At 39.2% G+C, this 14033-nt stretch overlaps 1 protein-coding gene across 1 annotated transcript in view; it reads left to right on the top strand.

The window, feature by feature from the left end:
- The first annotated feature begins 7610 nt into the window (after nt 1–7610).
- ICE2 (interactor of little elongation complex ELL subunit 2) overlaps nt 7611–14033 on the top strand; it is a 90277-nt gene continuing 83854 nt past the window's right edge. Inside the window, exons 1-3 of the mRNA XM_012658032.1 lie at nt 7611–7659; nt 8610–8745; nt 10510–10614. Of these exons, the coding sequence (XP_012513486.1) occupies nt 8705–8745; nt 10510–10614 (146 nt within the window). The 5' untranslated portion in view covers nt 7611–7659; nt 8610–8704. The remainder of the gene's footprint in view (nt 7660–8609; nt 8746–10509; nt 10615–14033) is intronic.

Below are 14033 nucleotides of genomic sequence, written 5' to 3'. Positions count from 1 at the left end.
GTAGAAATGATGCCAAAGACTTTAAAATTCTCACTTACCTGCACTGTCCTTGCCCCACCCCCTTCGTTTGAGTAGATTACTTAGGGGCGAACCATAAATTTAACATCAGCCAAGTATCACACTGTTTTAATATGCAAAAACTTGTAAATTACTTTTAAAGTAATCTCAAGGACATTCAAATTATAAAATATTCAGAAGTCAGAATAAAGGCAACTGAGCTGGCATTTGCCTCCATACACATACTAGAGTGCCTAAGCATCCCTCATGCTCATAGGCATTCAATATATATTTGAATCGATCCCCGAAGTTGCTGCATGTAGCAAACAGTCTCTAATACTGCTTTTATTTTCAACTACCTCAGAAAAGAGCAAGAATGAGATTATGCATATGGAATCTTTTAGATAGTTAAGTTCTACATAATTATAAATATTCACCACTTTCTAAGGAAATTGAGAGTTAATGAAAATAATGGAGTTCAAAAAAATGAAATCTGTCACCTCTAGACCTTTGTTCAAACCCATGCCTAAGCTCCTTTTGCTAAAAATGATGAGTTACACTCACTTCTCTATCTTGGATCAGCTTGCTCAGTTTCAAGAAGGGAACTTATATGGGAGTATAAGAGGGTCTTCTTAGAACTCTGTTTTTAATGGTCTCACAGGAAAATCAGAAAGGAGAACGAATGCCATATTATTAATAAACTCCAGGAAAGAAAGCAAAAGTAATCATCATAGATTAGTCGTTAAGACCTGTCCTCAGGAATGTCTTAGTTGCTATTGTTACTACTAAACTTTTTTTTTTTTTTTGAGACAGAGTCTCACTCTTTTGCCCGGGCTAGAGTGCTGTGGTGTCAGCCTAGCTTACAGCAACCTCAAACTCCTGAGCTCAAGCGATCCTCCTGCCTCAGCCTCCCGAGTAGCTGGGACTACAGGCATGCGCCATCATGCCCGGCTAATTTTTTCTATATATTTTTAGTTGTCCGATTAATTTGTTTCTATTTTTAGTAGAGACCGGGTCTCGCTCTTGCTCAGGCTGGTTTCGAACTCCTGAGCTCAAACAATCCTCCCGCCTCGGCCTCCCAGAGTGCTAGGATTACAGGCGTGACCCACCGCGCCCGGCCTAAACTTTTCTTCATGAGGCAAGTTCAAGCAGTCTAGTCCCTGAAAAGTAGACCTTGATGTCCAATGTGCATTTGGATCGAAGGCACAAGTACAGGGGCCTTGGCTTCTCCTAACAGGTCTGTGAAAACACCGAGCCATGCTCATGGTGCTAGGAAGGCTAGCTGCTGCTGTGCTGAGACGCAGCTCAGCACCTTGGCGTCCCCTTTGGAACAAGAAACTGAAGATGGGGCCCAGTGGTGTTCAAAGCCATGGTCCAAAAGAAGCTATGAATCTCATATAAGTCACCAGAGACAGGAAGAAAAAAGATGTTTACATGCTTTAAGGGATTTCAAAAACTTGGGAGTGAGGAGGGAATTTTTGTCAAGAGAGCTCTCCTGGATCCCAGAAGATGGATGGTGCACTGCTACTCTTCCTCACTCCCACTCCCACCCCACCGCAACTTTTTTTTTTCAAGCCAGAGTCTTGCTCTGTCTCCCAGGCTAGAGTGCAGAGGGGTCATCATAGCTCACTGCAACCTCAAACTCCTGGGCTCAAGCTGCCTCGGCCTCCTGAGTAGCTGGGACTACAGGCGCATGCCACCACACCCAGCTAATTTTGCTATTCTTTGTAAAGATGGGGTTTCACCCTTGCTCAGGCTGGTCTCAAACTCCTGACCTCAAGCGATCCTCCCACCTCAGCCTCCCAGAGTGCTAGGATTATAGTTGTGAGCCACCATGCCTGGCCCACCACAACTTTTAAGGCAAGCCTAGACTCCCAGTGGTGGCAGAAGCATCCTGCTAGGAGACTAACAGGAACTCTATCCTTTCATGGTACCACCAGTTGTGAGCTGAAGAAAAATCCCGTTTTATTCTAATGTCATTTATCTCTGATGTTGGAAAGAGAGAAACCAGTCTTTCTGCATTTAATTTGATTCTGGATTTTTTTCTCTCTTGGCAGGGGAAACATTGACTCCAGTAAAATATAGTCATTTCTCAGCAATCCATTTGTTGTTTATCTATTTGATGGACTTTTCAAACAATGTTTTCAATTCCAAGATGACTTCTCTTTTGTAGGGGAGAAGTTGCTTCATCTATCAATTGTTCATTGCTTAGGCAGCGGTCCCCAACCTTTTTGGCACCAGGGACCAGTTTCATGGAAGACAATTTTCCATGATTGGGGGGGAGGGGGTTGCTTCACAGACCAGTACCAGTCTGCGGCCCAGGGGTTCGGACCTCAGGCTTAGAGGACAAAAATTAATTTCAATATTAATCTCACCCAACATTAATTATAATAATGACCACTTAACAAGCCCCAGACCCACCCCTTCTACCATTCTCTCTCTACCCTCCTAATGAGATTCATGCTGTATTCTAAAGCTGTGGTCCTCAACCCTGGGGCGGTGAACCGGTACGAGTCTGTAGCCTGTTAGGAACTGGCTGCACAGCAGGAAGTGAGCAGCAGGGGTGGGGAGGGCGTGGGAGCTAAGGTTCATGTGTCTTTGCAGCCACTCTTGTCTTCCATGAAACCAGTCCCTGGTGCCAATAAGGCTGAGGACCACTGTTGTAAAGACATATAATTTTTAAATTATTCTACTTGGAATTTTCTCTGCTATCATCAACCTCTCTCTATGGGATACTTTAGCACTCCCTATAAAGGACCAGCATTCAGATGAACAGTTACTTCTGTGTCTTTTTTTTCAGCGCAGGAACCATGTAATATAGAACATAACAAAATACATTTTAGAAAATACTATCTTCTGAGTAGAAAAATTTGAACACTGTAGCTATTCTGTTCTAACACGGCATATCCTGGGCCAGAGTGTTTTGCTGATTTTCAGGATAAATGATGATTCCCTCCCCACTGGAATACCATTTATTGATGAAAAGCATGATTTGAACAAACTGCTATTAGCAATAATATTTTCCCCGAAAATTTCTGAATCAATTACCAGATTGAAACCTAGAGGGCTATTTCTGGATTTCCGTTTTCAAAGTACCTTAGAGATGATTGTAAATTCATGAAGCAATTCCCTGAATGAAGTAGTTACCAAGCTATAAACTCTCCAAGGCCAAGTTCACCCCAAATCAAGCAAAGGAAGCTCATTAGCTGAGGGGTAGGAAAATGACTTAGTACGGATAAAAAAAATAATAATAAAAGGATGATCTTGCACATTTTTCTGTCTTGATTTGGGCCACAAGAAGAATATATACCTAGTAACAAATACGATAACTTCACTTAGCCTTGCAGTTTTAAGAGTTCTTTTTGAAATGTTGGTCCACTGTAACATTTTATAAACTCAAACAAGTACATACTGTTATAAACTCTTTCAAAATTAAATTGACTTCTCATTCAGTTTCTGGATTTGTTTGCTCCTCAGTTTAGCAGAAATGGAAAACCAAATCTTTCTTCTGCTTAAAAATCACGGAATAAAATGGTACAATCACTTTGTAAAATAATTTGGCAGTTTCTTAAAAAATTAAATATAAATTTACCATACAACTCAGCAATTCCACTTCTAGATATCTACTCAAGAGAAATAAAAACACAAAGCTCACACAAAAACTTGTACACAAATACTTGTACACAAATCTTCATAGCAGCGTTATTTTTTATAGCCCAAAGTGAAAACCATCTAAATGTTCATCCCATGTTGAATGCATAAACAAAATGAGGTATATCCATAAGTGAGTTACTATTCAGCAACAAAAAAGGAATGTATACTAACACTACAACATGGATGTTCCTGAAAACATTATGCTAAGAAAAAAGAGAACATATTTTATAATTTCATTTATATGAAATGTCCAGAAAGGGCAAATATAGAGAAACAAAAAGTAGATTAGTGGTTGCCTGGGGCTGGGTGTGGAAAGAGGGATTGACTGCAAATCGGCACAAAGGAATTTTTAGGGTAATGGAAATGTTCCAGAATTTTTTAGTGTTAATGGTTGCAAAACACCACATATATACTAAAAATCACTTAACGGTACAAATAAAATGGGTGAATTTTATGGCATGTAGATTATAACTCAGTAAAGCTGTGTGACACAGACACACACACACACACACACACACACACACACACACATACAGTGGTTCCCCATAACCCAGAAAATAAAGTCCAAAATCTCTAGCTCCCCCCACTTTTCCAGTCCAATGGCCTTTATTTCCCCACAGAGCAATGTAACAGCTTTTCCTCTTCCCCAGAACATGTAGAACTGTTTCATCCTTCTGTGTTTTTTCATACCTTAAAACCCACGGCCCCTTCTCTACCCAGTGAACTCCTATTCATTCTTCAAGACCCAAAATAAATTAAACTTCCCCTCTGAAGTAGTCACTAAATTGTCTTTGTCAGAATGAGCTCCTTCCTCATTTGTTTTCCCATAGAATCTTCTATTATATATGTGTATGCCATTTCTTCTTCATATTATAATCCTGTTTAAAATGCCACCTTTGTTGTGTTTTATTGATCTTTGATTTTTTTGCAGAAAAAATATATACTAACAGCTACTATTTATTGAGCATTGACTCTTTGCAATGCACTTTTTATGTTTTACTTCTAATCCTCAAATCCTCACAACAATCCTGTAAGTGATGTAATACTGTCTGCATTATCCAGACGAGGAAACTGAGACTTGAAGAGGACATATAGTATGTCTAGGATCACACTGCCAATAGGCAGAAAAACTGAGATGCAAACCTAAGGTAGACATCTGGTGGGATGCAAAAACTCCACCTTCTTTCCATTAACCTGCTTGTGGTTTACAAGGCAGAGCACAAAGAAGAAATTATACATATATTTAATATATTGTAACATGTATTAGTCTGTTCGGACTGCTGTAACGATACCATAGACTGGGTGGCATAAATAATGTAGATTTATTTTTGCAAAGTTCTGGAGGCTGGAAAATCCAAACCCGGGGGCCAGCCAATTTGGTTTCTGATGAAGGCCCTGTTTCTGCCTTGCAGATGGCCATCTTCTTGCTGTGTCCTCCCTTGGTGGAGTGAGTGAGCTCTGGTCTCTCTTCTCATAAGGGCACTAATTCCATCACTGGGGCTCCACTCTTGTGCCTTAATCTAAACCTACTTCCTTCCCAAAGGCCCCACCTCCAAATAGCGTCATATTGAAGGTTAAGACTTCAAGACATGAATTTTGGGGAGGACACACACATTGGCAAAAGTTATGAGACCTGATTTTTAGTATCAGTTTTATCACTGATCACGTGATATTAGGAAAGTCACTTGACAATTTAGGCCTATTTCCTCACAAGGAAAACAGGAAGGTTGCACTAGATAATCTCCAAAGTGCCTTCCAGTTCTAAAAATTCTGATTCTGTGTGCTATCTTGCAACCACTGGAACTCAAGTACAACAGGCCAGATCATAGTGTTTGGTAATGATCTGGAAACTCAACACAGGGCATGTCTGGTGATGCTACCATAGCGTACTAATATGAGCTGGTACATCCCAGCAGTATGAGTTCTTAAATAATTATAGCAGTTGCTGTAGGCTAGGATAGGACTCCCCAACTCTAGTTGCCTGCTTTGTGAGATACTACCCAAGGCACAGACTCCTACACTGCCTTTGTCCTAGCACAAGCTGTCAACATCAGTTACCTTATAAGAAATGATACTTACACAGTGCCAGGCATTGCATCAGTTGATTTTTCAAGCATTCACAAGCACTGTCTCCTAACTAGCCTCCTCCCTCTAATTCATTCAGTATGTTGCAAAATAAACTTTGGTGAACATGGTAACTCTGAGTGTGTCATCCCTCTGCTTTTTTGTTTGTTTGTTCCCTAGCATTTCATTTATTATATAATAAAGTCAAACTTCTTTAGGCTGGCACATAAGGTCTTCTGTGTTCTGGTCCCCATCAATTTTTCCACTCCCTTTTCCTCTACTACCCTTTGGAGACCTTGCCTTCCAGACAAATTAACCTACCTTTGGGTCCCTGTAGCATATTTTTTATGTTAACATAATTTCTAACAACATCATAAATCATTCTAAAATTTAAAACATACATGCTTTCCTAATAGTATACAAACTTGACTCTGTTCATGCAATAGGTTTATGCAGTTCCTTGTGTTCAACAATAATCAGAAGAGGCCATTGTTTTGGACTAAACCACACTAGGCCCCAACAGACTACACTGAAAATCAAAACGGATCACTCATACTCACCCAACTGAAAATGAGTTGTTATCTGGCCTGCTGAGAAATCAGGAGAGGGGGGTAATGGCCTAATTTCCCAGACAGGCCAGTTTCAATCTTCAATCAGCATGATAATGAAGTTCCCTATGTTTTAATCCTTACAGCAAAAGGTAACCTGAAGTAATCTGATGTGAACCAGTTATTTTCCCATTGTTCTCTTTCACTGTCCCCACTTTACAAGGAAACTAACTTTGAAATGACCGATGTACTTTTTGTTCTTTGTTTCTGCTTTCTTCAGCCCTTTTTCTGTCTAGAAAGCCAATTTCCTGTTTGATTCATTGGAACACTTGAAGAAGTGTTACCTGATTCTAGAATCTCAATAAAGCCAATGAAGATCTTCAAATTTATTGTAATTTTTCTTTTGGCACTTGTGCTGGTCTCTGTCTAGAATGCCCTTTCCCATCATTCCACATACCCAAATTCTTCAAATGAGCCCACATGGCAAGTGCCCAATGTGGTAAATGACATATAAGTACCCAATAAATGTCTTTAGCTATTTAAAGCCGCTTTTTGCCCCTCACACTAGTAATTTCTCTCCCTCTCTGAACTCACTCATCTTTTCTATATACCTCACTTATGTAGCTTATCACTTTCTATATTATTTAATGTAAACATCTTAGATTCCTAAAGATCAAATGCTCTAGAAAAACTAGCATTCAGTCTTAGTCCTATGTATACCCAGCACCAAGCACAAAGTATGTGCTTAAAAAAGCTTTCCTCAACGATGAGAAAAAAGCCAGGGTGAGAACCACAATAGCCTCTGGTGGAAACTGACAGCTAAAACGGGACAGGGAGCGGAATGGAGGTGAGGCAGCACTTGATGAGGCCCTACTATGTGCCAATTACTGGGCTGAGCGCAACTTCGCCCCTTGTTTCATTTAATTCTTTCCACAATCCTATGAAGTAGTAGCAACAATATCGTCTCCATTTTACAGATGAAAACTCTAGGTCAGGGAAGTTAAGAAACTTGACTAAGGTCACAACCAAGCCTGGGTCTTTCCAGTACTGTACTTGTCGCTTGTCCTTCCAATTTATCACTTCCTTTCCCCCTCCCAAGGCTGAGGACTTTCTAGGATAACACGCGGCCCCCTACCACTTCCTCCCAGCGAACCCGGTCTCGCACTTCGCTGCCAGAACCACAAGGATTCGCGTGGTGGGGAAGGGAGTGGGCCCCTTTGAGACACACAGGCCCCGCCCACTGTGTCGCCAGTGACGTCATCACGCAGGGCCGGGGCGGCGCGCGCCGTCCTTTAAATAAGGCCTTCTCCGGGCGCGCGCGACTGCGTGAGGAGTGGGGTGGAGCGTGTGTGGCGTGGGGTCTGCGGCCGGGGCCAGAGCCGCCGCGGACCATGAGGTGGGCGGAAAGGCTGCCTGGCAGCCGAGATGCGGAAGGGAGGGTGTTGCCCTGCCAGCGGGCGCGCTCGTGCTGGGGGGGGAGGGAACATGGCGCCTCTCTCGGCGGGGCCGGGACCCTTTGCTCCCTGTTCTGACGCGGCTCCTATCCTGGCCTTGCTGGCCCCTTTACCTGCCTTCCTGCAACCTTGTTTCGCTTCTCCTTTCGACTCCCTTCCCTTAGCCCTTCCTTCTGCCTTCATCGACTTCCCCTCTCCAAGCCCACACTGGGTCGGAGTGTGAGAGGTGGATTAAGTCAGGCCCGTCCGGTGCCAAGAGAACGATCCCCTAAATTTTACTATTTCTCCCATGACACTTTATCAGTCTGTCTTGGTGACAAGAGAAGCACTGAACATGGAGAGAGATCAAGCCAGATTTGTTGTCCTCATGATGTCTCTAAGTGATCCTATGAAATGTTACTTAAGTTGCCTGGACCTCCTCAAATGTGAAGTTCTTTGTGAAGGGTCTAAGAGTCTTCATATCCAGGGAGCTTTTGTCACGCATTGCCTGCCAAAACTGCCCCTTACAATGTATGATTGGGAAAACAGAAGCAAGATTTAGTTTGGCAGAAAGGGAGTGGAGGAGAGCTGAGTTATGACATAAAGCTCCATGCCGTAAATTCATCTATTATGTAAGCAATGAAAACGCCATGCCGTTGGGCTGTTATTTCCTCAGAGTGTTCTAGGAGTGACACTCCAGGCCTGAATTAAATGGAGAAGGACTCATCCTACGTTTTCATTGTTGCTCTGCTACAGGGAACATTGGGAACATTCATCTGTCTGCTGTATTGCTTTTTAAGTGCCACCGTCAGTTGAGGGTGGATGGTAGGGAGGGGTTCTTCCTCACCTGAGTTAACAGCACCTGACCTAGGCAATCCCTTGCTTTTGATCTTGACCCTTTGTTTTTCCTCAGTTGGGTGTAGATTCTGGAAGGATCCTGCCTCTGTTGGAGCTTTTGCTGCCAGGCAGGAGCAACTGTGAGCTAGAGGGAAGCAGAAGTCTAGGAAGATGAGCTCCAAGATGGCCACGAGTGAACCAAGACTGAACTGGTGAGTTGTATCCACTTTGTAATCCACTGAAGAGGAGTGAAGTGAGGCTGGTGATTGGCATAGGAAAGGGTTTTTGGCTTGAAGAGATTTGGAAGAAACAGAAAAAGATGTAAGTTCAGGGTCTCAGAATTTACTTTACTTATCTTCGCATTCTGAACACTTCCGAGTAGCTGACCGTACTTCCACTCCTAAAGTAACAACAGTTGAGCACTCAAGATTGTTTTTAGGTATGAGTCCATTATGTATTTATTGTTGGTCTCTTGTGAAAGAGAGATGCTGGAATTTTCTTGTCCAAGAAACTTGCCCATTTCCATACAAGTAATAAAAAAGACCCTCTTTAAGAATAGACACACCTCTTTTTGTTTTTGGAATCTATATCAAGTGATAATATAAATACATACTGTATATTAGAAGTGTGTGAGAATTTTGCAAATAGAAAAGCCAGTTAAGTAATACAGTGGTTTTGTAGACATCTAACTAATACATGTGCTGCTTAGGTCATTTTAACACACGTTGACTAAGCCAGTCAGGGAGGATACAAAAGTCACAAGAGGTTATTAAGATTATTAAAATAGTACCTGACTCAAAGAATATTAAATCAATATGTTCAATAAGTATTTGTTTATTGCGAGCAGTACTCCCATCCCCAAGGAGTTCACAGTCCTTGAGGCCCTTGGCCTTGTTTTTACATGATATGCAGAAACGTTAGAATTTAATGAGATGTCACAGATGCGGTACTATGACAAGATAAGAAACTCTACACTGGTACATAACAAATAAGAAATTCTAATTTTTATCATTAATACCTTAATCATAGTTTTTTGGGTAAATGCCTTTTAAAACAGTAAGGAATGAGTATGGAACAGATAAGCTAGAATTTCCCATTTGGGGAATGGGACAGCCAGAAGTTGCCATTTGATTAGATTGCTCTATTGTAGATTTTAAGAGGTGTGCACAATTGTGTTCCTTGCCAGTGCTATAAAGTATGTGGTCAAATGCAGTGCAGATGCTCTCATATACCACCGGCATTATGAAACCAAATGTGGTTTAGAACCTTTGCACAATATTGTAGCCCACGGAATTCTACTAAACTTTATCCTCCCTGGATTAATGGTTCTCAGTGTTTTTGATTTTTTAATACCTTCATTCAACCAGCATTTTTTGGATGTTTACTATATGGAAAGCATTAACTTTATAGTCTCTAAATTAATTATGATGTTATAAAAAAATTATGTGTCACTTTCGAGGTAGTTTTAGCAAAGGCGCACCATTTATCCCACTGGCCAAGTTAACAAAAATAGGTAGAATATTTAGTCCTTGTAGTGCCTTTTGGCCTGGCACAATAGTGCATGAAACAAAAATAAGTTGACAAGCATTTTCTTTTCAACAACCAAACATCTTAATGTTATACTTCAGAGCCAGAGGTGAGCCCTGCCTTTGACAGACCCTTGATTGTACTTCAATCCGTTCTATCTTTAATTCTCCAGTCTCTCTGACATTTATTTAATTAGGAACTAAAGGAAATGCAAGGTTGATTGTTGGAGCTGGAGAATTTCATAATGGGCCTGGGCTTAAAGCTATCCAAGAAGTAAAACATCTAAGCTCACAGATCTGGTGTATGAAGTTAAACATATTAAGAGGTTATTGCCTGGGAAGGGGGATATAGAGGGTATGTAGTTATAAATTACCCTTGTTCCACAGTGCTTCTTAGTCTAGCATGAAATTTTGGATTGTCAAATGCAAGTAAATTACTTTGTTTCACAGGGATGTTTCCCCCAAAAATGGCCTTAAGACATTTTTCTCTCGAGAAAATTATAAAGATCATTCCATGGCTCCAAGTTTAAAAGAACTGTGCGTTTTATCTAACAGGTAATGTGTTTATATATTTGGTTATTTATTCCATATATAATTGTTGTTTTCTGATAGTTGAAGTTTTATATCTATCTCCACTATTAAACATTCAAATTATAGAAATGTAGAAAATAAGAAAACCACTCTTAACACTTTGATTTTTATTTTTTCAGACCTTTATACATGAACATATGTATGTATAAACATATATGTACATTAAAACAAAATGGGATCATACTAAAAATAGTATAAAATACTACGAAACTGTTTTGCAGTTTGCTTTTTTTCATTTAAAGTGATATTTTGTGTATATCTTTCCATGCCCCTATATATAGCTCAGTCTTAATGGTTGCATATTACTTCATTATATAGATGCGATTTTAATTCATTTAGCTTATCTATGTTGCAAAATGTTTGTGTTCCTCTTTTTTTTGTAATTAAAAACAGCATATTGGTGACTTTTAAATAATTATTTCTATAAGATACATTCATAAAAATTGAACTCTTTGGTCAGACAGTATATACATTTTATATTTTAATAGATTCTGCTAAAGGGTTTTTTCCTCTCTGATATGAAAATGACTATTAAGTGACAATTTTCACTTCTTACTGCTCACCTGCCTGTAGTAGCTTTTCTTTCCTTTTTAATTAACTATTTCTACTCTTTTGTGGATGAATCTGGAAACACAGTAATTTTTTACCAGAAAGATGTGTAAATACACCAAATGAGGAATTAGGGAACTCCCCGAGGGAAACTCACCATTTGCTTTCATCCTTTCCCCTTTTTCAATGGAGGAAGCATACCTCCCCATCTTTTCATGCCTTCTCAGTATCTTTTCTGTCAGTCATCCCCTCTTACTCCTGTGTCTTTGTTCTGTCCTATTTTCAATCTTCTTGATCAGTATTTAAACATGCTCAAGTTTTTCCTGTTTTAAATTATCCTGTACTCCACATTCCCTCCTAGTTACTTCCTTACCTCTTCTTTCATTTGTACTTAGATGTCTTTAAAGACTTGTATGTGCTTGCTGGGAGGAAATGAGGGACAAAAAAGCTGTAAGACATAAAACAATTAACAAAATAGCAATCAATAGTAAATCCTTCCCTATCAATAATTATTTTAAATGGATTAAATTCCCCAGTCAAAAGATTGATTGGCAGAGTGGATTTTAAAGATAGGATTTAAAATATTCCATTCACTGCACATCCCACTGTACTTGCTTTTCACTGAACATCCCACTGTAATCTGGCTTCCATCCTCTCTTCTAAAACTGCTTCTCTCATGGTCATCAGTCATCTCTTGACTATAGAGCTATCCCACTCTCCTAGTCTTCTCCTTAATTTTCTAGTATTTCTCAGACTCTTTTGCCATCTTCATATTCAGGCTTCCCACACTGGCTGATCATCAGACTCCCTGGAGGTTTTAAAAAACACTGATTCTGTGGGTGCAGTGGCATGTACCTGTAGTCCCAGCTATAGGAGACTGAGACTGGAGGATTGCTTGAGTCTAGGAGTTCAAGACCAGCCTGGGCAACATAGTGAGATCCTGTTGCAAAATAAAAATAAAACAAAACACTGGTTTTGCACTCTAAACCCAGCCCTTTGAATCTGAATCTCTGAAGGTCGAGGATGCATCTGTGGAATTGACTCAGCTATAATAGGTGTATGTGTACTGTAATACACACATATTAATATAGCCCCCTTTTTTGTACAGTGGGTGCAAACTGTGTATAGTAGTCTGCATTATGCTTCCCTCCCTTCCAACATAACTTGGTGATGTTTACATATTAGTACGTATAGATGACCTCATTTTTTTTCATAGCTGTGTTATATTCTGTTGTTGGATGTAAATAATTTTTAATTGATGTCTGCTAGCTTGTTTCTATTCCTTCACTGTTACAATGAGCATTCTTTTTTTACACGTGCTTGATGTAAGTAGGATAAATTCCTATAAGTGGAGGGTGGTGTGTGTATGTTTATTTTGGTAGATATTGCCAGGTTGCCATTAAAAACTTACAGAAACAAGTGCTTTTTTGATTCCATCAGATGAATAGATAAGTTCACATAAAATCAAGCAGAAGTTTTGTTAAAGATACAATTTCAAAAATCAATGTTTTCAAGAGGCAGTTTCAGAGCAACTTTCTTCTTGCCAGAGTACATAATTATAATGTGTTTGGTAATGTCAGCTATACAAGGGTAAGGGAACAGACCCCCTTATGTATGTACATTTATGGATAGTTTGAAAAACTATTTCTGTTATTCAACTTGTACCATGTCTTGGGGATAACTAATTTCTTAAAACTTATTATCAAATAAAGAATTACTTTTGTTTATTTGAATCAAAAAACCACCAATTCTCGTATCCTGGGATTTAGAGAACATATGTCATTATCTTTTTTTTAAAAATCGTCTCACTATTTTCAAATTCTTAATTCAGCCTTCATTGTTTCAGACTAAAGATTTCTAATATTAATCTTCTTCATCTTTCCACTGCTTCTTCATTATTTTAATGGTTCTTTTCAAGTCCACTTCTGCTTAGTATATCCCAGGTGTGTGTTATAGACTGGCTTTGTATAAGGGAGAGGGCATTTTGCTGACAGTTGGGTGTGCCTAACTCCTAGAATCTTTTTTTCTTAGAATATGTTTGTTTTCTATAGTCCCAGCTGCTCAGGAGGCTGAGGTGGGAGGATCACTTGAGTCCAAGAGTCTGAGGCTGTAGTATGTTATGATTGTGCCTGTGAATAGTTACTGAACTCCAGCTGGAGCAACGTAGCAAGACTCCATCTCTTAAAAAAAAGAAAAAAAGTGAAAAAAGAAACTAAGAATATGCTTCTTTTCTTTAGATTTCTATCTAGCACAAAATAATTTATTAGTATAATTTACCTTTTACTATAGAAAAATAAAGACACAAGGCATTAATATGATGTGTTTCTAGTCTTTTTTCCTAACCTTAAGTTTTAGTAAGAATTATTACAGTAAGGAATGGATTTCAAGCTCTGTTACTAATTTGCAACTGTTTTCTTGGTGAAAAAAAACCAGAAAGAATGTAAAATTTTTATTATCCCTAATTTTGTATTTTTATGTTCTCTAACATGTTGGAAAAATATTGATACCTTTAATTATGCTGCTTTCAACAATATGAGGTTTTTATTCAACCCTTCTTCCTCCCCAGAAAGGCTTTTTACTCTGTTAATTTCAAGATAAAAAAACTTTCCTTTTTCTCTCTGTACTCTATAAATGTTTATACAATGAAAGGACAACTCGAATAGCCTTTTTACAAATGAGTAATATAAAGGTTAGTATTGTGTTATGTTTCTGTGAAGCATCAAAAATAAGTTATATTTGTTATAAAATATTTGTAAAGTCCACCTAAGAACAAAGGAGAAAAGGGCATTTTATGCTCTGTGAGCTATTCATGTAGAAATAGCCATTGTAAACAA

The sequence above is a fragment of the Propithecus coquereli genome, unplaced genomic scaffold (assembly GCF_000956105.1).
Source record: "Propithecus coquereli isolate 6110/MARCELLA unplaced genomic scaffold, Pcoq_1.0 Scaffold57, whole genome shotgun sequence".
Taxonomy (NCBI): domain Eukaryota; kingdom Metazoa; phylum Chordata; class Mammalia; order Primates; family Indriidae; genus Propithecus; species Propithecus coquereli.
The sequence above is the reverse complement of the archived record's forward strand: the minus strand, read 5'-3'. Positions and strand labels throughout refer to the sequence as shown.